The sequence below is a fragment of the Anopheles marshallii genome, chromosome 2, assembly GCF_943734725.1.
Source record: "Anopheles marshallii chromosome 2, idAnoMarsDA_429_01, whole genome shotgun sequence".
Lineage (NCBI taxonomy): Eukaryota > Metazoa > Arthropoda > Insecta > Diptera > Culicidae > Anopheles > Anopheles marshallii.
In genome coordinates this window covers 40,589,145-40,615,746 of record NC_071326.1, presented here as the reverse complement: position 1 = coordinate 40,615,746, position 26,602 = coordinate 40,589,145, and the positions used below count along the sequence as shown (strand labels likewise).

The following is a 26,602-nucleotide window of genomic DNA, read 5'->3' as shown; positions in this document are numbered from 1 at the left end:
GAAACATTCTACCATTTTAAACAACTAATCAATATATATCATCATCATCATTATCATCTTGTGTATACGGTGTATGTGTGGATTGAATGAATGGATGTGTGTGTGTGTGTGTGTATATATAAATACTATTCGTATAAAATAACACAACAACAAAAAACCCCATTGAAAACACCCACAGTGGGCACTACTGCTAAAAACCACTGTTCTCGTACATTTCGTTTACTAACTCGCGCCATCTGTCGGAAAGTTCTCGACCTACTAGCCTACCGCAACCACTTTGGCGAATACTATGCATCTTCACACACTCAAAACGAGTTTCACGCTTCCGTTTCTTTTCTCAAACTAGTAAAAATTGTGGCCATTCGTCTATGCCGGCTTGTCTCTGGGTGGGATAGGTATGATCGCTAACGAACCATACTGTTTACGTGTTGTTTTCTATGTTTCTTCCCCGGTTGGAACTACACTAAATTCTTGCATTTCGTTAAAACCTAATCGCCTACAAAGAATGTGCCACATCCTCCTGTGCTGCTTCCTGTGTAAAATGGAACCTAAGTAAAACCTTATGCGTGTGTCTTGCACTGGTGGATACGGTTTGCAGTGTTTTATCATTTTAGTTATCATTCGTTTGTTTCGTGTTTTCTTGTTCTTCTTCAAAATACTGATTGGGTGTAGGACTCAACAACTAACGTGTAACATGTACCTCCCACTTCCTCAATTTACTGACGCAATCCCTCTAAAACCACACCCCCCCACTGATAGGTTGCCTTTAACAACTTACGTTACTAATTGAAACACCCAATCGATCGCATTCCATACGCCTAAATTAGTACATACACACGAATGTCCCGTAGGGGACCTCTCAGTGGGGTACGAAAAAACCAGCGTACGAGGAGACTGTGTGTGTGTGTGTGTGTACACGCATGCGTGTACACGCATACACGTTAGTGTGCAGCTTTGTAATACTGATACATTTTGGCAAACATTCCAACAACTTACGCACATAAACTCACACACTATTGTATATGCCGGTAATAAACAATGTCACTGTGCAAAGGGTCACATTGCACGCCTTCCCTAACCAATCTCACTGCTATCAGACTACAAACGTTAACATGAATATCTTCACAGTCACTACTACTCTATGGACGTACTTAGTCGCTAGGTGTGTATTTGTGTGTGTGTGTGTTTGTCTCGCTAGTATTCCGACGCGGTCAGTATACCGCGCCGGGCGCAATGCTAGTTCGGAACAGCAAAACGGTGGTTGTGTCGATTTAACTGTAAGTGCATGTTTTAAAAGTTATTCGTTTCGCTTTGTTAACACATGGTTTCATATCAATCATTTCATCAAATGCTATACCCGTCAAATGTCCGGGAGATTACAACCCGGTCACTCCAGACCAGCAGCCTTTTTCTGTAGCGGTAAAATTCAACAATCAATTCAGTGTCATGCTTCAAAGTGCTAGTTTTAGAGAGTTGTTATAAAAAACTGGATCGTGTCTCCTGGCCAGATTGTGATCCACAGCTGTGGGTGGGTTTTTGCAAATTTAAATGAGTGTATCTTCATCCTGCGTTTCAAATAGCATCAGCAGCGAATGCTGAGATGACGACCGTCCGCCCATTGCATTGCCGGACAGGGAACCGTCCGGCGAGAGCAGCCCGGTTTGCAGGCTGTAGTTATCGCGATACCCGGATGTGGAAGACGTTTGCGAAACCGAATCCCAGCTCAGATCGCCGAGCGTGGCAATGGCCCGATTCAACGGTTCCACGTACGGTGGTTCATTGACGATCGGTGGCATTGCCGATGCTCCGGCGCCGGCTATGAGCGTACCGGTCAACCCACCCGGCAAACCCGCACCACCGGTACCCGGTACCGATGGGCCACCCATCGACAGACCGGCACCGCCAGCAACGGTGGGAATGTAGCTCGGTTCGTTAAAATTGTTCGACCGCATGCCGCGCCGATTGCGGAACGTTTTACGGCTCTGGGCGCGCGATCGTTGCAGCCGATGTTTGTTGTGATTCTCGCCGGAACTGTCGTCCGCGAGGCTGTCGGGTGACAGCGGTGTGGTTGACGTTTCGCCGGAGGAGGTTTTAAACTCGACCGAAGATACGAACCGCAAACGGGGCGGCTGGCTCTTCACACCGGACGCCTGCAGCGAGACGGAGTGGGACAGGTGCGGAATGCTACCGCCGATGTTGGGCCCATCCCGACCGACCGGCGTTGCCTGTAGATCTACCGAGCCCGCATCCGCCAACGTGCATGAGGTGAGGGTCAGATCGGCACTCTGCGTGTCAGCAATCAGACCAGCGTCACGGTTTGTTGTGGTGGTGGAGCTGGACAGGGATTCGCCTTTCGGTGCCTGCAGGGTTTGCTGGGATAGGGTATCGCTGGAGGTACAGATGCCGGTGCCACTGCGGGCATCTGCCTGTTGCTGCTGCTGCTGCAGCGATACAGGGAAGCCACCCGGCGGCTGCACACCGGTTAGCATCGATATAAGCGAGGGGCGCTGCTGATGGCGCACCGGTTGCTGTTCCGGTACGGGCGGAATATTAGGAATGTCACGCTTGGAAGTTTCCGTAGACATGTCCCGATCTGGAAGGTAAGAAACGGTAAAGCAAATAAGAACCATCGATAATATGGCAAGGTGTGCTCATACCATATCGTCTCGTTTCCAGTTCTTCTCGCAGTTCGCGCAACTCGCGCGAAAGCTCCAATAAAATAGCACCACGGGACTTGGTACCGCCCGTCGGTTGGGTGCCACGCATTCGTTCTCGTATCAAAAACTGCATATGCCGCTCATGATCTCCGATGGGAGGTTGTGAGATCTGCGCGTAGAAGATGCAAGCAAAGAAGTTATAATTCGTTTAAGTTACCCCACGCCCAATTCCAACTACCTTGTGCATGATGAACGGCATTAGCACGATGTACAGCGGAGTCCGCTGCGTCACGACAAACTCCAGGAAACTCCACAGCTCCGGTGCCGCTTCGTTGCGGCGCCCTAGGTCGCGCATCACCCGCGCAATCCGTGGCCATTCGTTGGAAAGTCGCGTTTCGAAGCAAATGCACAGTACGCGCAGTGCCAGAAAGGTGGCCTGATACAGCGAGCTGGAAATCTTCGACGGCCGTTTTGCGTCTCGGCTGCCAGTGAACGTGAGCGATCCAGCACGCAAATCTGCCCCGGTACGGTTCGTCTGCATACCCATCTGTGTCGTGCGGCCCGCCACGGGACTCATCGCGTTCAGCACCGCCGTCACCAGAAACGAAATGTCCGACTGCTTCAGCTCACCCACATCGAATATGCCCCGACCGCTGCAAACCTTCAGACACAGCGGCATCAGCAGATGCATCAGGAAGCTTTCCGCCTTTTCCTGCGTGGGGAAATCGGCACTGCCGCCACAAATTTGCTCCAGCCCGTGGGAGACGGAATCGATCGGAGACACCACCTGGAGGGCCACCAGCCGCACCACGTTCGAGCAGAAGAATGCCGGCGGGCTTTTCGACATCAGGGCGGCCCCGGCACCGGACACACCTTCCGGAAAGTTGCCCGGCTCGTTCACGATCAGATTCTGCACGTTCGTGAGCAGCGCCTTCATCTCGCGCCAGTGCAGGATGTGCGGATAGCGAATGATGGCTTCGGAAACGCCCTTCAGCAAACCGGCAGCTGCCTCCCAGTTTGTGTTGCGACGCACCGAAGACTTTTTCGAGATCTTCAGGAACACCTTATCCAGCCGACGCAGAATGGTAACCAGCGTTGGCTTCATGCCATGGTCGTCGGCCCATTCGGCCCTCGGGAAGATGCATTGCATGTACCGCTGCAAACCACGGCACGCCATCGATTCGCGATCGTACGGGGACACCTTCAGCAGCGAGTGTGCTATTTCGGCCAAGCGCACGTGACATTTTACGTCCAGCAGTTCCATCGGCTTGGGTTCGCCCTGTTTGCGAGCAAGCTCTGCGAGTCGGGTCGACGCTGATATGATGAACTCGCCGACAACCGAGAGCAGCACATCACGGGGACGACGATATTCACGTATCGTTTCCGAATCATCGACCGATTCGTTCAGCATCTTCGAGCGTCCAATATCGCTGACGTACTTGGCGTGCGACTCGTCATCGTAATCCAACCCCGGGGAGCATGGCGGACCGCGGGAGCAGTTACGCTGGCTTGATCCCTTGTGCTCTGGGCTATTGCGGAACGGTCCATTGTAGCTCCTGTAGAAGAATGAGATTTATTAAAACCGTGTCTGTACTTTCTTAGCTCAGCGACCGTAAGTGGCGCATGGAGTGGAACGTACTTCGATAAACCCTCGCAGTTATGCACCATGGTACGAATCGTAACGGCAAGCTGCAGAATAATGTCCCGCTCACATTTCCCTTCCAGTGGGATGTACGATGAGGATTGTATCTGCTGCATGTAGCAGGGCAAGATGGCTTCCAAAATGATCTGCAACGGGGATCGAGATTGCCTTACACCGCTTCCCGACAGCCTCCCAAAACATTTGCCCCACTTACCAACATCTGATAGCCGCGGGTACTTTCGGCGGAATAGGACACAACCATCACGCAGAGTGTGATGCAATCCAGCACCGTCACCATCTCATCCTCATCATGGTAGCAGAAATCGATCGCCTTCAGCGGTTTCGGCTCCTTGACCAACTCCGCTATGTTGAGCGGATCCGGCGAGGGCGTTTCCAGGCTGAGCAGCAGATTGAACAGACAGCTCGACTGCACCTTGTGCGCCTCGCCGTACGTACCATTCTCATCCGTGTCGAGGATGGCCGACACGGAACCGAACATTTGCAGTATGAACGGTTTCCGGTTCAGCAGGTAGAACTGCTTCACCGCATACTCGATCGTGGTCGTGACGAGCTTGTTCGTTTGATGGAGCGAGTACACCTGCAACATTGCCGGCATGATCATGAAGTAGCCGTTGGTGGAGAAGATGTTCTTAAAGTTGGACGCCGCGTTGATGAAGGTGGCCGTGACGTAGCGCATGATGCAGGAATCCTCCGAGTGGAGCAGTGCGGCCCCGGACAGCACATTGAGAAACAGTTGAATATCGGCGGAATAGGCAAAGTTGCCGGCCATCGCCTCGAACATGCGCGCTATCAACCGCACCCACATGAACTTGTGCAGCACATCCAGTCCGAGCAGTTCCTTGCCGAGCTCGCCGCCCTGGTGCAGGTCCAGGTCCACCTCGAGCGCTTTGCGCGGAAAGGATGGCAGCTTCATGAGCTCCTCGTGCAGGAACACTACCCGCTGCACGACCATGTCTACGTTCTTTAGGATGGCCCAGGTCAGATGTACCTTCCCGATCTCGACGAACTTTTTGCACAGCTCTTGGCGCTGCAGCGCGTTGAACGATTCCTCCGTTTTCATCTCCACCAGGCGCAGTTGGGGGTACTGCGATCGCTTGAAAAAGTAGAGATCTCGCACGTACCAGTTGGGGTTCAGAATTTGGTGGCTCTTGTAGTCTACCAGCACGTGCTGTGCATGCTTCTTCTCATCGATGCCGAAAAAGTCTAACGATTCGCTGAGCAGCTGCGAGAACTGTGTGTCTTCTTGTACCGGGAACTGGGATGGTATTCCACCTTCGTCTGCAACGCAAGCGTATTAGTGTCTGTCCGCAACTCTATCCGCTCAACTACCTACCTTCCGGACCGTGTACGATAATTTTCTTTGCCGAGGGCACATTGGCTGTCAGTAGGATCGATGCATCGCACTGCTCTTTGCGCAGGATCTGTTTCAGGTCCTTAAACATTATACCGTGCACGCTGTGCACTACCATCCAGAGTACGGACAGAGCAGATCCAACGAGCTGAAAGCAGAGGGGGAGATCTTCAAACACTGCTCTCTAATTGCATCACCCGGACCCACCTGTTGGCTGCATTCGTGTGTCGATCGTACGTAAAACATCACGTACCCTATGATGTAGTTGTACAGTGCGAATGCCGCCTGCTGTGGCAACCGCGGCACGAACCGGATCAGATGTCTCAGTAGCTTAAACATCTGATCCTGATGGTCGCGCGTCAAGCGTTCGAGCACGTAGCGCAGAAACAGGGCGGAATCTTCGACCAGACATATCCAGATGACCTGATATGCTATCTCGTACACGGCACAGCCGTCCGAGTTGACGGCGGCATCATCCAAACACGCGACGATCTGCATCACGGACGAGCACAGGCAGGACGGGAACAGCGAATGGGCCGCATGCATATGGATGGCCGACCTGGTACCGTCCTCCTCTTCCTCGACGTGATCCTCAGCAGGCCCATGATCGAGACCGGGTTCGTGTGCCGCCTGCTGCGTAATGGGAATCGTAGTGATGAGGAAGCTCTGCCGTTCCGAACGTTGTTTGTCTTCCTGCTGCAGCATCGCATGACGGATCGCTTCCGTTTGCTGTTTTTTGCGCGTCTTTGTGGCCGTCACCAACGAACGCTGCAAGGGAAAAGGGTGCATGAAAACATTCACTCCAAAGCACATGCGACTGAAACGCTCATGCCGCTTACATGCCGCTCCTGGTTCAATGTGACCTCCATGTCTTTGTTTTGCTGACGGGGCATCCAGGGTGGGTCAACCACCGGCAAGCTTTCGATGCCAATCTTCGGCGATGGTAGCGTAAACTCAATACCGGGCGGTGGCACCTTGAAAGAAAGGTGCGCGCCCTCCTCCATGCGTGGCCACACCTGGAAGCGGTTCTTCCACAGCACCTGGTAGCGCAGTATTGCCTGAATGCGGGTGTTGGGACACTTGTTCTTTAGCGAACGTTGCATAATGTCCGTAGCGGTGTTCGGTGCCTTCACCGAGGCCAGTATGAACAGGGCCGCGGAAGCAGCCGATACCTCCTGGTCGGTTTCCAGCAGCAGCTCCCACGCAATCGGAATGACCTCCACGAACTGTTCCTCCGTCAGCACGACCGCACCCTTGACGAGCGACGCAATGGGAGCGTGAAAGACGTCACGGACTTGATTTTTGATGTACTTTAGCACCGGTGGATCTTCCTGGTGGTGTTTCGGTTCGTGTATGAACGTTGAGTATTGGGAGGTGTTCGGTTCGGACTCGTCTTGCAGCAAGATCCTAATGGTTTGCAGATTGATAGAGACGTTAGAAGACGTTGAGCCAGCTAAAAGAGACAAAAGGCAAACCCTACCGATCCCGTTTTGTTACGCTGTCCTTGCGCTTGGAAGGTGAAGTTTGAGATGAGCTCTGATCCGACACCTTGCGGCCCTGTTTGGACCGGTCGCGACGCGTAGTTCCCTTGGCGGACTCGTTCGGCTGAGCGTAGGTGACCGGAGTAACGCCAAACTGATCGCCATAAACCTTCGAAAAGCGGAAAACAATGTAGAGTGGCGCCAAGCAAATGCGGGAAAAGATTATTGGTTTGAACAAAAAAGTTTCCCATCATCTGCCTCCTGTGAGGATTGAACTCACGACCGCTGGTTTACGAGACCAGCGCTCTACCACTGAGCTAAAGAGGCTTGTCGGAGGGCTGTCATTCGTGTCTATATATAAACACAGCAACGTCAGCGCATGCGTCATTCACGCTCTCAGCTATCGCTTCCAATTGAAATGCTTCCCCTGGATATTTTGTACAGCGGTACCGTACCGCTGTAAAAATGTTCCCAACAGTTTTGCAAAGGGGAAACAACCAACAGCCGGAGCATACACAAGCACAGTGGTAAGTCTCATGGACATTATTAAACGTCTTATCGTAGGAAAGCCATTCGTGGAATTGTTTCGTAATTTAACGTTTTTAGCGGAATAACTTGTATTGCCTGCTTTTTTTCATAGAAATTAGTTTTATGGATGGAAAAAAATGCTTTACCTTGCGAATAGCTCGTATCAACTTTGTAGCAGCACGCATATGCCGACGGTAGCAGTACGGGTGGCAAAAGTTTTGATGATCGCAGTAATAATTGAACGAGCCCAGGAAATTCGAAACCGATTTAAGCCACGGAAGGTTCTTGGTTGTTTCGTCGGAATCGTTCGAATCGCACGGAGATTCCGGTGGTTGGTCGTCGCTGTTGAGAGGAGTACGGCTTGAGTAAGAATTTAAAAGAATCAGATTGCCGAGATTACCTTAAGATGCCCGGCGACTCTTCTCCGCCACTGATTTGTCCCGGTTCGGAGTTATCGCTTCTATCGGAGAGTGACGATACCTTCCTTTTAGATTGTATGGAATCGGTACGCCGTACCGGATCTAGGAAAGAAGGGAAAATGTATAAGTTAATCACAAGCAAACAGCAACGAGATGCGAAATCACACACTAACGCTTACATTCATTTTCTACTTCCTTCAGATCTTTAGCACCCCGGCGAAGCTTCAGCGACCGTCGCTTGAACGAACCACCGGCCGGTGTGGCGGACGTGCCGCGGCGCAACAGAAAGTTCCTTGATGTAGCCAACGTACGCTTCTGCCCTTCTGTAAATAAGCATCATCCAACATCATTAATCGGTCCAACGGTCGGCCAACGGTGCCCTAAATACGTACGCTGTACGTTTTCCTCTCCCTGGATGGTAAGCGTTGTGTTGCTACTGTTTTCTGACTCGTTGTCCGGTTCCTGCAGTACGAACGAAATCTTACGTTCCGTCTGTCCGGCTATCGATTGTAGACTTTGCGCCGACGTTTGCGAATGCCCGCCCATGGAGCTGAGGGCCATGGACCAACGACGATTGGTTTCACCACTACAAAACACGGAACATCTTGTTACGGGAGAATACATCAGCACAAGTAGCAGTGGCGTTGTTACTTACCGACAAACTTTATCCCACGGAGTGTGCTTCTCCTTGGTGGACAGACGCGACGCTTTCGGTAATGTTTGGTACGTTTCCCTCAGGAAGGCAGTGATCTCGAGCAAAAGCACACAGGCGATCAGTTTCAGTGCCGGTGGACAATCGTTTCCGTGTGGATTGACGCTTGCTGGGGGAAAGACCGCGAATCAATTTAGGATTATGCACAACGACATCGACCTACCGACACGTACTTTCATCGAGGAAATCTTCCTCCTCGTCCTGCTGAAGCAGCTGTTTCTGTTTTTCTGGATCGGACAAGCTGGCAGCCAACTGCTCCGAGGTTAGTTTATCGTTGTTGATCATCTCGTTCAACCGAGCGCCTAATGCTTCGCCCCACTAGAAGTGAAAGACGGTCTCATTCGAGTGTTTGGCATGAAACACAGCCCAGTGATACGAACCTGATGAAACATTTTGCCAGCCGCACGTTGCAGAACGTGAGCACGACGCGTCCCGGCCGCCATGGCCGTACGGGTTCCCATTGCCGGTCCCGACGGTCTAAAGACTGGCAGATTTTGTTTCATCCACGATGGCCACTGTCCGCGATTGCACAGATGAACGAAGTGGGCACACTCGACCAAGAAGGCCGCCCGAGCAACAATCGGAGCCTGTGGCTGTTGGGGAAGCAATGCAGTTGGATGTTAGTGGTTTAATACGATTGAACGCCATTATCCATACCAGATCGAGCAATGCCGTGATCAGTGCGGGATCGGGAACTGATCCAGGGGCGCACACCTCCAACAAAAGGGCAAATCGAGCCATTCCTTCCCGAACCGGTATCGTTGGAATAAGGCGTCGTTCTTTCAGTACTACCACCTCCGATTCACGCGGCCCATCACTCACGTCCAGCGAGCTTCTTCTGCTGAAATCTGACGAACGGAAGGGTAGCAGTGTGTGGATGTGGGTTATTCGTGGTCCACCTGCATCTAGCCACTCACTCTACTTACAACTTCCACCAACATCCTCGGTACCGCCGGTTTTCTTCTTGCCCTTGCCAAGCCCCAACCGATTGAGGCGCCGCTTCGCCTTCTGGATCGATCGGCCGATGCCTTCGGTCGCACGGTTGCGTGTCTGGAAGTTGAGCGAACCCTTGCGCATGAAGTTGGCCATCGATTCCGATCCGCTCGCCGCCAGTATGCCCGACTCCAGGTCCACCGATTCGCGGTCCTTCGAACGCCGGAACCATCGCACGATCCCCGTTAGCCGACCGACCGAGTTACGCTCCGAGCTGGAAGTAGAATCAGATAGTAAAGCCCGCTCGCTATGGCGAGGGGTAAGGGTGGGCCGCACTTGCGGCCCCTTACGGCGCAGATTGCTTAACGGGCTCTGGCTAGCCCGGCTCGGCTCCTCAAAACCCTCCGTCTCTAACAGCTGCAACAGGAAAGGAACGATCTACGTGTTTAAGCATTTAACTTATTGAGAGTCACGTACACCAAGAGGACATTTAGCTCTACTTACGACACACGTCGAGGATGTGCTCTTCTTCTTAAACAGCAGCTTGCGCTGTGCCTTCTCATCCTGCTGCAATAGCTGGATGTCGTTCGTTGGCAGGTGGCTGTGAAAGTACATTTCCACGAATGGGCGTGGAGTTGTTAAAGTCTGTACGGCATAGTCTCCCCACCCGTCTTACCGTATGACGCGCGTTGTTTGCATGTTTGGTGCCTGCTTGTGGGGGCGTGGTGTAACAGCCAGAATGCCGCTAAGCGCTACCACACGGAATGGACCACCGTGGGCCCCCTTGACGTACGTGATGAGCTGACGGATGTCACAGTAGAGCGCGAGGTTGTCCTGGGATTTGAGCTCCTTAAGTGACTGCACCAGCCGGGTCGCCAGCGTCTTGAAGATGGCCCCGATCAGTTGACTCTCCGTGCCGCCGGTCAGTCCGCTACCGAAGTTCGTCGCGTACCCGCCCTGGCCGCCTGATATACCGCCAAAGTCAGCGTTCAACGATTTTATGCCAGATGATCTCTTATGGTCTGAATCAGGTGAAGATGAAACACATATACGTGCAAGCTTTCTACTTCGGACAAGCAACAGGAAACGTGTTAACATATAGTGAAAGTGTGTGTGTGTTTGTGTATATAGCGCACAATCAAATGTAACGGAATGGAACTGGTTACGATAAGGATTCATTCAATTATTACGTAACGCAAAAAAATGACATTTTTCGACCCGTTCCGAAATAAGTCCCGTACCGAAATAATTTGATACGGCCTGGCTGTTCTAACGAAACAATAAAAAAATCATCAAGTAGATTAGATAAAAATCCCTGGAATAACTTAATTTACGTAACACGTTACGTAACAAAAAATAAAACCTTTCCCCCCCCCCCCCCCTCCCCTTCCTTCGTTCAACATTATGTAACAAATCGTAACGCTGGTACTAACCCCCTGTCAGCCGTATCAGCGTTACGTAATAAATGGATGCTCCCTTATAATAAGATAACTTTAAACTGCTTTTCTTTTTCTATTTACAGAATCAATTCGGTTCGCTGCTACTACACGAAGCATAAGAAAGACAATAATGAGGGCATGTGGTATCAGTACCAACGGAAAGGTGAATTGGTGAAAGGCACAGGGGAGGAAGAGAGGAACGGGATGGAATATCTACCAAGTGGCAAAAAGGTTTACGCTTGAAGAACAATACTGAGGAGTGAGTCGTACATCAAGGCATTACTGCAAATGGATGATTCCCGATCGACAGCCGATCAACAGATTCGCGATCCGTCCAGCTCAATACCATCCGGAATGCTATTACAAAACGGCACTAGCATTCGTTGGAAGCTTTACAGTGTAAATTTTGAACGATACTAGATGAATAGATAGCACACAACGTTAAGTAGTGGAGAGAGAGAGAGAGAGACACAGTGGATAAAAGAGTTTACACATGACAGTTTAGCGACATAGCGTTCCAACGGTTATATGGTTCCAGGGGCTAGTAAACGAAGCGGATAAACCTCTTAAAGAAAGAGTGTGTACAACACCGAGCAGGAAAGAAGCAATAACTGAGCAAGGTTCTGTAAACCTGCGCGCGTGTTAGTATCGGACTGGGGCTTTGCGTTTACTTACTCAACGGTGACAGCAGCGAGCTGGGATCCACACAGAAGCCGAGGTACGCGTGGAAAAAATCGGTGATCTCATGTATCGGCGATTCCTTGATGAAGGCACGCAAGTTTGCCTTCAGGATTTTCCCATTCTGGCGCAGCAGTCGCGATAGGATGGAGTTGCAGGTGGTACGTAACACTTCCGCCGGTGGGCCACGGTTTGCTGAGCAAAACAAAAACAAGAGGATGTGAATGATTAAGGAATATTGTTTCATTTCAGAGCTACCGACCAACAACGTACCATCATTACAACCGTGCGGACACCCGAGATGCATAAACGCACGCTTCACGATACCAATCGCAAGCGAATGCGCATGGTCACCCAGTTTCAGTACGCCCAAATCCAGCAGGATCTCGCAGATGTTGAGACCCGCCTCCAGCACGCGCAACGTGCAGACGCTCGAGTCACGCTTGAACACACAGTGCACTGCAAGCAGGACGACCTCGTAGTCGATCGTACCCTCCTTAGTGATGTAGAAGCAAGAACCGGGTGCTTCAGTTTCATCCGAGATGCATGTGTAACCTTGTTACGGATGAGACATAGATTCAAAGATCAATGATTCAAGCATCCGGCACATCGACACACGACTATTGCTTACCGATGTGAGAATCCGTATGTGATCGTAGCATCTGTGATTTAAACATTCCTGTACTACCACCAGCACTGAGTGCGTCCAGCTGAGAGTCAATGGAACCCTGTCGCTTCATATAATCCGGTGACGGGGTCGGCGTGTGCTCCGTGACGGTGATTATCGGATACTTAGGCGTTGTGCTCGATTGTCTCGATTGTACGTTCGATTGGACGTTACGTATTACCTTCGGTGGTGGTTCGATGTTGCGATGACATCTATGGAGTTTTGGAACGGAACGAGATATTAACAAGGGGCATTCGCTCCGTAGGACACATCACCGTAACGAATAAGGAGGGTCGGAAAACACAAGTAAACATTAAAACGCTAGGGAGCAACAACTAGAGGAGAAGTATCGAATTTTGAAAACTCAAGAATCTTCCAATCAGCTCCGTTCCAGTGCCAACAAGCATGAATTTGGTGAGAAAGGATTCCGTACTTGATGAAGGTGCACGAACAATGCAGGATAGTACAGCGGATAGTGTATGGGGTTGTTTCGCTTGTCGAATGTAAAGAAACTTACCCGCCATCAATGAGACAGCTGGTATTGTTTTTGCAGATGGTTAAACGAATAGATACGAGTAGTGGAGTAAAGTAGAGATAGAAAATGGTTTTATATGCTTCGATCTTACTACTAACACTTGACGATTAGATGAATAAAAGCGTATGATGCGAGGCACACATACACACGAGATAGTGAGAAAGAGAAAGGGAGAGAGTTACATTACTGATTGCTGAGGAAATAGACGACTAGGTAATCGCTTTAATTTGGTACTACTTTACGAGACACCTTTACAGTGAGCAGATACAGCTAGATAAAGATCATTTTATAATGGATCACAAGAAAGTAGACAGTTCAGGTAGGTTAGATTGATTGAGCAGCGATGCATAAAGTGGCCTCTCCTGCATACAATAATGACAATGATCCACTGATGTTCATGCGGATGAGAGTGAAGTGGTCAACAATTTGCGCTCACGCTACATACCTTAAACTGGGCATACTTTTCCCCTTGACGAGGTTCGTTGATGGTGCACGTGATATCATCGACGCCGAACGGGACAGTTGTCGTTCGCCTGTGTCCAAGCTGCGATGACACTCCTGTAGGAGAAGCCGTTCAAAGATGTTAGTTGGACAAAGATCAATCCGATGGATCAATTGCAGTCAGTGTACCATCTGCTGGAGTCGCTTCCCGTTGGTGTTTGCATCGAGTCCAATCTTTTCCAAACCCCGGTCCGATTTGGACAGGATGCGTGTTTCGATCAATGTGCGCAGGTCGGCCATCTTGACGCGACGCTTCTTTTCGCTACCCTTCCGTTCGCCGAGTGGACCAAGGGACGACTCATCGGATGGGAGTTTGGAGACGTAGTACGGTGCGTCTGCCAGCAGGGCGGGGATCGGTGGATCCGGTATCTCTATGTAGTCTTTGTTTGCTGAACCGATGCTGGGACTATCCCGGCTACTGCTCGGACCTTGGTAGAGCGAAATCTCAATCTGCGGTATGGGTAGCGAGTTCGAACGCCGCCTCGGGTGGGATGGAAGGGCGGACGTTTCTTCACTGATGTCACGCAGTCTGCAATGAAAGACACCGGATCACATTTGGTTCGAGAAGGTTTGCCGAGCCTATGGACCATAGGTACCGATTGTAGAGGTAGTGTAAACTCCAATAGACACCTTCCTCTTGCCAGTGCGAAATGAACAAGCAACGCAGTACGGCTACATCAAGAAAGGTGGCAGCTATGACATCACACTTGTGGCCTTGCGACATTTTTGGATCCGTATCGAAGGATTCCCGCTCCGTTGAGGAACTTGTCTTCGGTTTTGAGTCTTTCTGCAGGAAAAGAGACGAACGTTTTTTTGAAAGTGGGCATTGCAAAAAACTCCACCATCCTTTCTCGTTCAACTTACACTATACGTGTCAATCCTATCGAAATCGAAGCTTGTAGGTTCACCGCGGTGATCGGATTGGTGCAGAGGATGAGGCCTCGTCCCAAAGCCGCTGCTGGTCGGTGTTTGATGTGCGGAAGGTTTGTTGAATTTGGCACCGTGGTGCAGAAGGCTAGCGTCGGCCGTATAGTACGATGGATCCGGGACGCCACCATCCATCGGTAGCCGAAAGATCACTACACGCTCCTCCTCAATACTGGACGCCTCTTCCGGGATGGTTTCCGGAAAGACGGAATCTTTTGGTGACGATACGAACGACAGCTCGTCGTCGTGCTTGATGTTGCCGGAATAGATGCTCGGTGGTGATTCAATGTTTTCCATTTTCTCTGCAACGATGTTGGAAGGGAGTGGAATTTGTTTTAATTTCATCCTGGAGAAAACCACCCTGACAACATTGTCTTACTGGGTGAGAACACCTCGGGCGATGGAGTAGTGCTAACGGAGCTCAGTAAATTGCGTGCCTTCGGTTTCACCGGTGCCGTAAAGCAGGGCGCGTTCGGTGCCCGATACTCCCACATTCCCTGCCACATTTTCAGCCCATTTTCCAGCCGAAAGTTTTGGAAGTCGGACTCCTTCAGCATGTGCGCGATGGGTGCGAACAAAAACACGAACAGCTGCAATGGAACCGAACGTGCGCCATTAGCTACAAATGAGTCATGTTCATTCATGTGACCCTGCCGGAAACTCGTACCGATATCGTTGGTATTGAGAAGAGGTAATTGTTCGTCGCATTATCCTTGTCAGTTTCGGCATCTGCACATTCCTCGGCAGCAAACAGCAGTATCCAGTGAAGCGTATAGAGTATCTTGGTTTCGGCCGACCCGAGCGCCTGCAGATCTTTGACACTGCGAAAACAGAAAGCGAATGGGATAGTTTCAATGAGGCGTCGACTGTCATTGATTCGGGATTGTTACCGGTTGTGCATCAGGGCACCGGCACAGTGTATCACGTGCGGTAAGGCAGCCTGCACAATGCGCCATCTTGGGATCGATTCCAGCGCGGACGTTAGTGATGGTGAGAGTCCAAACTGTATGTTCTGCACAAGCACCTTCTCGAAGGACTGAAATCAAGAGCAATAGGCAATCAGTTACGTGTGCTAATGGTGTTGCAGTTACAACCATCCAATTACCTTGCACGCTTCCTTCAGCTCCTGTGGATGAAAGTAAGCATTAGTAACGATGGCTTTTTAACCAGTGAAATGGTGAAATATGTTGTTAAGTGTTTGATATACAAATCATTTTTACCGCATCACTATGCAATATACGCTCACAAACCTTACGAAAAGTAATACATACACACATTCATGCGCCGGATACCGACAAAACAGTACGGTGCTGCAAGCAGTTTGTAGTTTGATGGTAAAAATTGTGTGAAAGCTTACTTGTACGAGTCACTATTTAACACAACGATTCTAATTTACATGTTGCACACGCAAAACCCACTACTTAAGCTAACCCAAAACGAGTGTATGTTTGTGAGATTTAAAAAGTAAATTATAAAACCACAAGTAAAATTGCCAATATGATAGTAAAATCCATTTTGAACAGAGAATTGCATACATTTAGGCGTTTTGTTTGCCGAGTCGCATGTTTCGTTGCTTTGGTTGTAATTTGCGCCTAAAAGTATGCATTCCTTACGACACAATATGTTTTTTTTGCATCGTTTATTAATGCTTCTTGGCCTGTCATATCAAGGCTGCGAAGTAAAATGTGTTTTTGTTTTCTTTAATACCATCAAACAAAGCCTTTAAATGAATATTACCGTGATGTTTGTAGTGATGTAGTGATGATGGATGATGAGTGATGTAGTGAAGATTGAGATTCAAACAAAAGCGTAACTAAAGTGATGGATAGAAAGACGGCTAAGATGGAAAACGTTTGCCAGGAGGAAAACGCAATTAGCTTTTGAAAAGGATTTATCTGAAGGAAAACGGCATTATGGCTATTACTACGGTGCTGTCGTAAACAGTCCTATCGACTAATAGTACTAAATAGTTATAATCTAGGGAAGATGATAAGATTTGCAAAGCAGCATTAGCAAAATGTGTTGTATAGCCTGTTGGTCGATAAAGAAAACAACGGCCCGTGTGGATAAGGATACAAATCTTACGACTAACATCGTGTGTACGGCACAAACGAAACAGCATCTACTACGTAAAGACTCTACGCCCGCAGTTGGTCTACAGTACGCGGAATGCTAGGTGGGGCAACGGCACTAATATTTGCAATAATTCGGAAGCTATTATTACGAAACGAAAATGTATCAAGCATGAGCTTTTTTTGTTTTGCAACATATCACATGTAGTTATTTACACTTACATGGTGTCCGGGTGCGTGTTGACAGAACTATCGTACACAAAATTTTGTATTGCATCGTTCGAATTGAGTAATTGGGGAACCATGGTTTTGTTTTTTTTGTTTTGGTTTTTTTTGGGGTTTTGTACCATAATATGGGGTTTGATTTTTAGTTTGGATCGCATAATTGTGATGATCATGTGAGGGAGTTTCGTGGGAAAGTTGGTACGGAGCGCGAGGCAAAGGTTGGTTGTTGTTGATTTTTGTTTGTGTGAGTGTTGTTTTCGGTTTTGTTTTGTTTGTTTTGTTTGTTGCGAAACGCAGTTGTTTTTGGCACACATGATGACAATAGCGAGATACACACACACGCACAAAAAAGAAAGAAAAAGAGAGAGAAAAAGAGAGAAGAGATTTTGTTTTGGCGGAAATGGAGAAAAGAAAAAAGAAGAAGAAGCAATAGAACCAACATCAATTCACACCGGCTATGTATATATATATATATATATATGTATATATGTTCGAGGGGTATTTGGCAAATGGTGGTCAATGGTGTTGCATGATAACGTTTCCGATTTAATTTTATAATCGCTTTTTGTTTTTGGTTCGTAATGTCCAGCACTGCACATTATGTACACCGATCAGTCACACTGTTAACACACATGGAACATTATGAGCGCGCGTGAACGAGGAAGTCCCCGTTCGAAACAAAAAAACAGAAAAATAACCGCAAAAATGAAACACAATTAATTGACACAAAAACAGAACGAAAAACAGGGGCTCGAGAATGGTGGAAGCAAAACATAATGTAGTGTTGTTCGTGTTGTAAAATTAATAACACTTAATGGTGTGTTAGCACATTCCGCACATGATTCCGCACCGGATCAGCGGAATCGAACCACTTGTTCGTTGGCACACGAAAAAGAATCAGCTGATGATTATGTACAGTTTGCATTATTGAAGACTCTGATCATGATGATTATTTGCATGTTTAATGTTGGAACATATTTGGTTGCTGTGTGTGTTTGCAAACGATTCACTGCTGCCCTAACCGGCCAGTTTCGCAAATGGGGTCACTGTTGTGGGGTGAATTGTTTGGTAACATGCATACGTACCATGCAGCTGGCCTCGTGCAGTTTGCCCAACTTTGGCCGGATGAAGGGTGCTATCTGTTGCCACAGGAATGTCTGCACCGGCACCGGGACGCCCAGATCCTGGAGGCCCTCGTCGATGGGGTTAGTGGACGAAGCGTTCGCCATGGTGATGGTAACAGGGTGGCGATGAGTTTCTGTCCAATGGGAGAATTTGTTGTAAGTTGTTACCTTTAAGCTATTCCTAACCGGAATGAAGTTCTCATTTCCCAGCAATACGAATTACAATCCACAATATTTGCAAAAGAAAATTAAGGCCAAAGAACCATTACGAATCATCAGAGGTTCACGTGTCTTATGACAGTTGACTAAAGATTCAAAGTACTTTTGACTTCAGAATTAAGTGAATTCTCTTCTGAAAAGATTCAATAAGGGTAACATTACGATCTGTTCTGTGGTCAGTTTATGTAGCAATACCGCACTGGTATGGGTGTGGATCCGAAGCCTCTCGAAGGATAATATAGGCTCTTCATATCCTACTCTGACTCAGAATGTCCACGGAGTACAGAACGCTAACATAGCTCTCCAAATATTTTAGCTTGGGTGTACGGGGAAACCCAACCTCTTGGGGAGATGGGTGTTATGGCTAAATTGGGGGGGGGGGGGGGGGGCGTCTCTTTTCCATGCTAGGGGCAGCGAGAGAGGCCTTGCAAGTCATCCCCAATACCGCCGCAACGAAAAGTCAAAAAGTCTTTTCGAATCCGATTAACGGCTTCGACATCCGGGGCACGATTTTCAACAGATCTCTCCAATTCGTAGGCTTCGCGGATGATATCGACAACATCGGACGGACATTTGCGACGGTGTGCGAGGCCTACACCCGACTGAAACGCGAAGCTGATAGGAATGGATTCAGGATCAATGCAACGAAGAGGAAGTGCCTGCTCGTCGGAGGATCTGATCGTGATAGAGACCGACTCGGAAATAGAGTATCAGTTGTCAGCGACGATCTCGAGGTGGAAGCTCGGAGCTAATATCCTGACAGAAGTCAAATCCGAAAGGATACGACGGTTGGAGGACATGATGAGGATGCCAGACTCATACCCTACCAGAAAAGTGCTCGTCAGCGACCCGTTCGGCACGAGGCGTGGAGGGGTTCAGTGAGTTCGGTGGTTGCATCAGGTGGAGATGAACCTGTCGGAGATTGGGTGCAACCGTGGATGGAGGAATGCAGCTCTGGACCGAGTTTCTTGGAAGCGGATTGGCGACCTGTCGGAGATCAACCAACCTGTCGGAGATTGGTTGCAGCCGTGGAATGGAATGGAGGAATGCAGCTCTGGACCGAGTTTCTTGGAAGCGGATTGGCGATCTGGCCATGTCTAAACAACGTGCTCCGCCCTGAGCTGGCCAAGAAGAAGAAGAAGAAGAAGAACATTCTCTCTTCTTGGCGTAACGTCCTACTAGGTCATGCCTGCCATTTCTGGCTTATTAGACTTATTTTAGCACGTAGCCGGATAGTCAATACTTGCTACGGGGGATTGATCCGGATGGGATTTTAATCTGGTCCATTCGTGTGAAGACTGGCACCGCTACCATCATGCCACCGTACCGCCCCTAAGAAGAACATTTCGTCCATAAGTTTATGTTCAACTCCCTGACATAAGATGGAGACATAACTAGATAATCTGATGTCTTAGTGGAAAGATCTCGAAAATGTTCCTCTTCTTCGACACTTCAACCTCAAAGGGGTCTTCACCTACTATTAATGACATTAACTGACTTTGATTACGCGCAGTTACCCAGTCAGTTGTGCAGACAGAGGAATGATCAGCATGAGATCTCGTACCAGTCCGGACGAGTAATCTTGGATAATTGTGGAATGATTTAATTGGGATTAGTCCTGATGAATCAAACTCTCTGTCCTGTCTTTCATAATATGGAGAATTCAATCTAATGTCATTCACATATTTGGAATTAGAAGCGTTCTTAAGATCTCTTGTTAGACCATTATCGACCATGGATGGAAGCGTTGTTAAATCATGCTATATCTTCTAGGCTTAAAGATCTACGAGATCATGCCTATAATGACTCTTTTGATGTATGTAAACAAAGCAACCTCATAGTCACAATCTTTGCAACTGAGGACCATGAATTGATCAGGTTAGATCCAAGATCTTTGGCGTATTAGACCAAACGCTAAGGCATCTTAGGGACTGCCATGCCTTTCCTAGGGGCTGTATGTTAAATCATACGTTAATAACTAACTTATAATGCCAAAAGCAAGCAACTAGTTTCTACCAAACCAGAAAAGGGAGATATAACCTAGTAGGTCGTCACGCCAAGAAGGCTAAAAGGCTAGCCATAACTTGAATCTGTAAGTAACAGTTTGAAGAATCAATCATCACTGGGGATCCACTAAAACATACATTGTTTAGACACAAATTGTGCCCTCACGGAGTGCTGTTAGAATGGGCTATTGAAGGCTTTCTTTATCCTTTCGACAATCGATAATTTGCTGCTAGCGTATAATGACATAATAAAGTTTCCACGTTTCCACCTAACAAATGAACTCGGTCCGTCCAACGGCCAAGTTCGTTCGGCGTTCAAGAACAACAAATTAATTTATCCTCAATCATGAAGCCACCGTAATTGCATTTGGGGCAGCACCGCTACTGCTTGCCAAGTTTCAAACAACATGCGCGACACAGTCTCGGTACCGGACACGACACGCGCTACACATGCATCAAGTAGTTGAAATGTCCAGACTCGCTGCTGCTGACATCACTTTTTTATCCCTCATTGAACCTGTTGAGTTCGATGCCGTCGTACGGGGATGATGCTTTTGCAAAACAAACACAAGCCCCAGCTCGGGGTGGCTGAGAGGGGGCGAAAAATTTGGCACCCGATATGTATGTCCACTACTGCTGTTCACGCCAAAGCCGAACCGAACCTATCCGATGGCCAGCAACAGATGATGAGCTCGATTTTATGCGCCGCCGGCGCAATGGGGTAATGAAATGCGAACGGCGATAATCTGATTCGATTTTCATCGATTATGCTGCTGTTTATGTTTTCTTGGGCAGTTTTATGTGTGTTTCGCCAGTGTGGACTCTCCCGTCGGGCACTGGCAGTTGCATTGAAAAGACATATCCAAAGCCATGGCGATACACTTTGTGCTCGGCTGGGCACGGCACGGACTGTTCCGGGGGTTTTTTGTTACGATGGTATTGGTGGGGCTATCGTAGCACTAGGTTTGCTTGTGGTGGTAGAATTGTTGCGATGTGCCATTGCGTTTGTTGATACCGTTACGCGGAACCGGGCGTCTCCATCGATGGGTGTGTTACTTGCGAGAGCGCGCCGGGAGAGCGCCATCAAGTGTCAAATTCAACAGGTGATTTTATCGATCCAGCAGCATTTATCTGTTCGGGCTGGAAATGCTGTTGTTGTTGTTTGTTTTTGTCAGCACGGTTTAACCTGTGGGCCTGTGCAGCAGTGCGCGTTTTGGGCGATACGTTTACATGGCACACATCAACACCAACACACTGACACCACATGTCAAGCGACTGGATGAGGTGGATGGATGGTCTCCGGTCTGTACGACCTGCCCAGTGAGATCAAAGCGTGGCATGGTGGCAAGGTGAGCGAAGCAGTGGAGGAAGGTGGACCATGGGGATGGCGCTGGCAGGGAAGCTTTCTTGGGGAGTGGTTCAATTTTTACTGTCTGTGGAACATAAAAGTTTTATGTAACACACTTGAGTTTCTCGTACGGTACCGTCGATGGCTTTCGTTTCGATTTGCCCGGTACGTGTGGGTTGTGTGTTTGCAAAATTGCTACCAGCGATTATTATAGCGTGTACCTTTTGCTCGGGGCTCCTTTATGGAGAAACCATTTTATCACGCCCATCAAAGCTAATCAATGCCATTTTGTTTGGTGCTTTGGTGTACGGTCGGCGATGAGGAGCAATTTTAAAGCAACGTTTTGTATGTGGCTAGCAATTGTTTGATTCAAATCAACCCAACTGCACCCATTTCACACACTATCACGATACAGCCCCGTTACAACTTCCTGTTGTAGTACATGGCCGCCATATTAGAAAACAGCAAAATGACCAAAGGGAAAAAAATCGAAACGATTTCAGCAACACACAAATCGTGAGTGGCACCATTTACAGGACTTTTCACAGATTTTCTTCATTTCCACTATTAACCATTTCACGCATTGCTCCAGAAAGCAAGCAGCTGGATAAAATTATATAACCATTACACCGTGCAGATAAAATCCACACACACACACGCAGATGGTGTTCGCCTGTGAGCTTTTCTATTCCAACTTCTTATCATTTATCAACATCGGGACGGAAAAAAAACTCATCGCACAGATTTATCCACAACTCCAACACCTCACACACGACAATGCGCGTACCGCAAAGGCTTACCGAAACAGAAAATTTACATGTTCCACACAACAGAACGGGTGAAAAACGGCGAAGTGAAAACGCAACCGAAACGGCACCCCCGTCCCGGGGCGATGTAATGGCTGCACTACTGGAAAAATTGTTGAATCTGAGCGAAATTTCTAGCCTGACCGAGGCGGCTCGCGTCGTGCCTGTATGGCCGACCCCGTTCGTGACAGTTGTGTGTAGTCGGGAATTTGGGAGCATTTCCGTTCCGCTCGCAGTAAATGGACGCGCCTGCGCGCCGGGGCCCCGTGGATTTTGGAGGTTTATTTACAAACAAATGCACGTGATTCTGGCGGGGGTTCGAACCGGGCATTTGTGCGTCTGTGTGTGTGTTTTTTTTTCTCTTTTTGTTTTTTTGTTTGGCTGGCGGCGTACTGAATTTAGATTGCAAATGTTTGCTAAACAGGGAACAGTACGGACACGCGCGTTTCCTCGTGTGCGAGTGATCGTACGCTTCCCGGAAAGTGCGAGTGCGGACGGGTTGAGATTGGATTGAGCGTTTAACTGAGCGAAACACAATGGAAAGCGGTTTTAAGTTTTCAGTTCTTAAGAACCTTATTTAATGTAAATGATAAGTAATTTGCTTGCGGTAAAATATTATCTCATTAGCGAAAAAGCTATTGTGATTTAATTAGAAACCAGCTTCAAATTGGACTGTTTACCAAATTCGGCCATTCCCACCAAACATATTTGCAGCTACTCGTAGCACAGTCGGTGCTCACCTTCAACTCTAACTACCTTGACACTTTGACAGTTCATGCTTAGTAGATGGCTCTGATTGCACCGCTGTTTGACAGCTCATGGACGTGAAATCAATAGTAAACAAAGCCTTTAAACATGCAAACAGCAAACGAAATGCTGAAAATGATCATTGGGAGGATTTATTATCGAAACAACGTATGAATTTGATAAAAAAACGATAAACGAAAATGGAAAAAAAACGATTAAAGATAATTGAATTCGGTAAAGTTCGCTTTGAATGTTATGTTTAATATGCATTCCGGATAATTGCTTGTAAACTTGGCAGAACGCCAGACCTAGCTAACGCAACTTTAAATAAAATTACTAGCTTTTATTTTAATTTGTTAAAAACAATCAAATGTCACTACTCAAAATTAAAAGTCAAAGACTCAAAGGTATTGAATTGCTTTTATGGCTGAGATTTTTCTAAAAAAGTTCTGTTCACAGCTTTCGAGTGCCATTAGGGTGGTTGGTGGTCTTATTTAAAACGTTATAATTAGCCAATTTCGAAGTAGTTCTTACGAGTTGCTCCTTCTAGGCGATTGTCGGCTGGCCAGATGCAACAGGTATTGACAAACAGTTTCACCAAACAAGGTGCATCTAGTCCAGGTGCTTCTCCACTCTTTGGTCGATTGCTTCAACATTCAGGGAACCGCCGGGATCACTTTATCTTCAACCTTCATCTTTAGGATACGCCGCATTTGACGGTGATTAGACGTTCTCTGTTGTGATGGCCACTACTACTTGGCACTCTAACCATTCTAAAGATCGGAGAAGATATAAAAGCAGTCAGATCGCACATGACAGGCGAATACGAAGAGTTCGGTTCGGTGTGCAGTTTGCAGTTTGAACAATACCTTGAAAGCAATTGCCTTACTGTTTTGATAGTGGTCGTGACAATGATTGAATGATAACGTTGTTAAATTTGAGCCGAATGTTGCAGGATAACTTCGTCATCGGCACAACAACCTCAAGAGGTCTGGGCCTGCCATTTATGGCTTTCTTTGACAATATTTACCCGTAGCTGGATAGTCAGTCCTGCGCACGGGGGTTTGGTCCGGATGGGATTTTGGACTGGTCCTGTCGTGTGAAGACGGGTGCCAATACCAATACACCACCGAGTGAGATGAGAGTGAGAGCTACAAAGCACAATACAGTGATGGGTTCTCCTCTAGGTGGGTGGGTACTCGTATGAAAAATCGGTAAAATTTATCGTTTTTTATGCTCACGTTACTTTAACCAATGTTTGATTTATTCACCACAACTGTCGACGAAAGCACCGCATGATTAGGTCTACACGGCCGTAACTGATCGACGAAACAAAATGCAAGCAAGTCAACTTTTAATATATAAACGATATCGAGCAGGATAAAATGCTGACTGCGATCGATCAACATTAAGTTATAAGCAACATTGAAACAACATAAAAATACCTACTGCGATCGATCAGCAGAAAATTAGTATATAAGCTAGAATAAATCTTTAATAAAGCGACTTTCAAACCAGAACTCTACAAGAATTAGTGCTTGATTGTACTCGCCAAGTCGGGCGGTAAATCCTCCTGTCTTGGGTCTTTCCCAACGAGTTTAGATTCGTTGTGGAAACTTAACAACCACAACTCCAAACTAAAGTAGATGTCGCCATTGTGACGCTGGCAGAGCCAATCACTCTCAAACGTCCATTTAAAGTAGTGCATAAACGCGTCCGGAGCAGTTCGGTGCGTGGCAGTTTATTACAAGCAGCAATACAATAAGGAATGTTAGATGTATTCGTTACATTTGCACCGTTCACGGAACCACCTTCGTGTCTGCGGTGCGCGGTTTGCAATCGTTCGTCGGCGTGCCACTTTTCTCACACTGCTGGTCATCCTTCACGAGCGCTTCGAGCGCCTTCGGTGGCATCCTTTTCGGCAGCACCAGTGCTTTCTGGCGGGCCGGCATCGCATCCAGCACACCCTGCTCCATCAGCTTGTTGTTGATGGGGACGCGCGACAGCAGGTGCTGCGGCACCACATCGGCGTCCTTGAAGTCGTGGAAGTGCTCCCGCTTGTAGCTCTGTACCGTCTTGAGCAGTGGCAGTATGGGACGTCCCTTCACCTTAGCATCGCTGATGAGATCCTGCGCGTACTGCAGGAAGTGGCGGTTCTCCTTGTCGGCGTGGTCCCGCGCGTACCGCAGCTCGGCCGTGGTGTCCGCTTCGCGCCGTTCGCGCACCTCCTTCTCCACCATCTGGCCGAGCAGCAGCTTGCGCTGGGCGTACGTCTTGACCGTCTTGTCCGTCACCTTGTGCCGGTCGAACCCGAACGTAACGTCGATGTTGCGCAGCCGCTCCTCGTACTCGCGCCGGGTCAGCACGGCCTCCTCGGCTTCGCGTTGCCGCTGCCACTCGATCTCGTCCAGGTGGGCCTGCATGCGGGCTGCCTTCAGCTGCTTCTGCTGCTCCGTCTGTTCGCGCTCCTTGATCGTCGCGATGCGATCCTTCTCCTCGGCGGCATGTGCCTGATTGCGTTCCTCCCGGGCCAGCGCCGCCCGTTGCCGCTCGATCGCTTCCGTGAGCTGGTGCGTGTTGTCCCGGAAGCGGTGCTTGTTCACGTGTATGCCCTGCTTGAAGCTCGCTATGTTCTGCTGCCCATCGCAGTAGATCTGCAGCAGCGCGTCCTCTATTTCGGACTCACGCCTCAACCGCGCCCGTCTGTCCTCCGCCATGCGGATCGCCTCCAGCGCGTTCATGCGCCGCATCTCTTTGCTCTCCTCCAGCGCTTTCCGTTCGCGTTCCTGCTGACGGCGCATCTCATTCTCGATCACCTCCAGGCTTTGCTGCTCCTCGGTGATGAGGTCCTGCTTGCGCTGGCGCTGCTGCTGCTGGTTGCGGATCATCGTTTCCTTCAGCTCGCGCTTGTAGTTATCGAAACGCTGCCGATCCTCCAGCAACCGATCGCCGTGCGACTTCAGCCAATGGTTTGCCTGGGACAGCGTTTGCGTATCGACCGACTGTTTGCGTATCTGCTGGATCTGTTCCTGCTCCAACCGGAACTGACGCTGCAACTCGCGCCCCTTCAGCACCTCGCAGAACTTGGACGCACTCTCCAGCACGCGCGGTCCTACCTTGTCCTTCTGGATGAGATCTTCCGCCTTCTGGATCAGCTCCTTCCGCTTTATCTCGTCCGCTGCCTTCAACTCACGATAGTGGCGCTGATCTGTGAACATGGAGGAAAACACTCGTCAAACCCACAACCTGCGGTGCATCTTTGCTGCCGTACCGCGTACCTTCCTCCACCTTGGCCTTATCGCGGCGCAACCGTTCCGCCTCCTTCTTGTCGCGTATGTTCTGCACCGTGTTTTCCCACGTGCTGGTCATCCTCTTGGACCCATTCTTGAGGTACTCGCGGAACTCGCGCTCCTGCTGACACAGCACCTCCGTCTCCTTCTCGGCCGGACTGGTAACCTTCTTCCACATTTGATCCCACTTGGCGCTGCTCAGTATGACCGCCTTGTTGGCGTAGCTCGGACGGTGCGACTTCGGTTCGGTCTGCTGGTACAGTTCCTTTATCAT

The 26,602-nt window shown here is 48.8% G+C and overlaps 2 protein-coding genes and 1 non-coding gene across 3 annotated transcripts; all 3 read right to left on the bottom strand.

Moving 5' to 3' along the window:
- Positions 1 to 1,544: 1,544 nt before the first annotated feature.
- On the bottom strand, positions 1,545 to 18,017 carry LOC128709660 (protein unc-80 homolog). Its single transcript, XM_053804666.1, is given in 34 exon segments — positions 1,545 to 2,593; positions 2,658 to 2,826; positions 2,896 to 4,213; positions 4,297 to 4,445; positions 4,514 to 5,598; positions 5,654 to 5,819; positions 5,879 to 6,439; positions 6,511 to 7,150; positions 7,152 to 7,321; positions 7,827 to 8,022; positions 8,081 to 8,201; positions 8,279 to 8,422; positions 8,492 to 8,685; positions 8,755 to 8,920; positions 8,985 to 9,129; positions 9,192 to 9,404; positions 9,469 to 9,659; positions 9,738 to 10,182; positions 10,249 to 10,345; positions 10,421 to 10,766; positions 11,859 to 12,056; positions 12,135 to 12,416; positions 12,493 to 12,740; positions 13,046 to 13,063; positions 13,509 to 13,621; positions 13,694 to 14,093; positions 14,161 to 14,351; positions 14,429 to 14,793; positions 14,871 to 15,081; positions 15,159 to 15,312; positions 15,382 to 15,527; positions 15,597 to 15,617; positions 16,786 to 16,812; positions 17,874 to 18,017. Coding segments are annotated over 34 exon segments (10,083 nt in total).
- Positions 7,408 to 7,479, bottom strand: Trnat-cgu (transfer RNA threonine (anticodon CGU)). Its single transcript has one exon. It is a non-coding gene; the product is annotated as a tRNA-Thr (tRNA).
- Positions 18,018 to 24,837: 6,820 nt separating the features above from the next.
- LOC128707883 (trichohyalin) lies at positions 24,838 to 26,602 on the bottom strand. The gene is made up of 2 exons (XM_053802840.1): positions 26,317 to 26,602; positions 24,838 to 26,246 (listed from the first exon to the last, which is right to left on the bottom strand). The coding sequence occupies exons 1-2, from the start codon at positions 26,600 to 26,602 to the stop codon at positions 24,838 to 24,840; spliced, it is 1,695 nt and encodes a 564-aa protein (XP_053658815.1).

Coding starts and splice junctions, on each gene's coding strand:
- LOC128707883 (XM_053802840.1), bottom strand. CDS start 26,602: ATGATAAAGGAACTGTACCAGCAGACCGAACCGAAGTCGCACCGTCCG. Junction 26,247..26,316: donor TAAGGCCAAGGTGGAGGAAG/GTACGCGGTACG, acceptor CCATGTTCACAG/ATCAGCGCCACTATCGTGAG.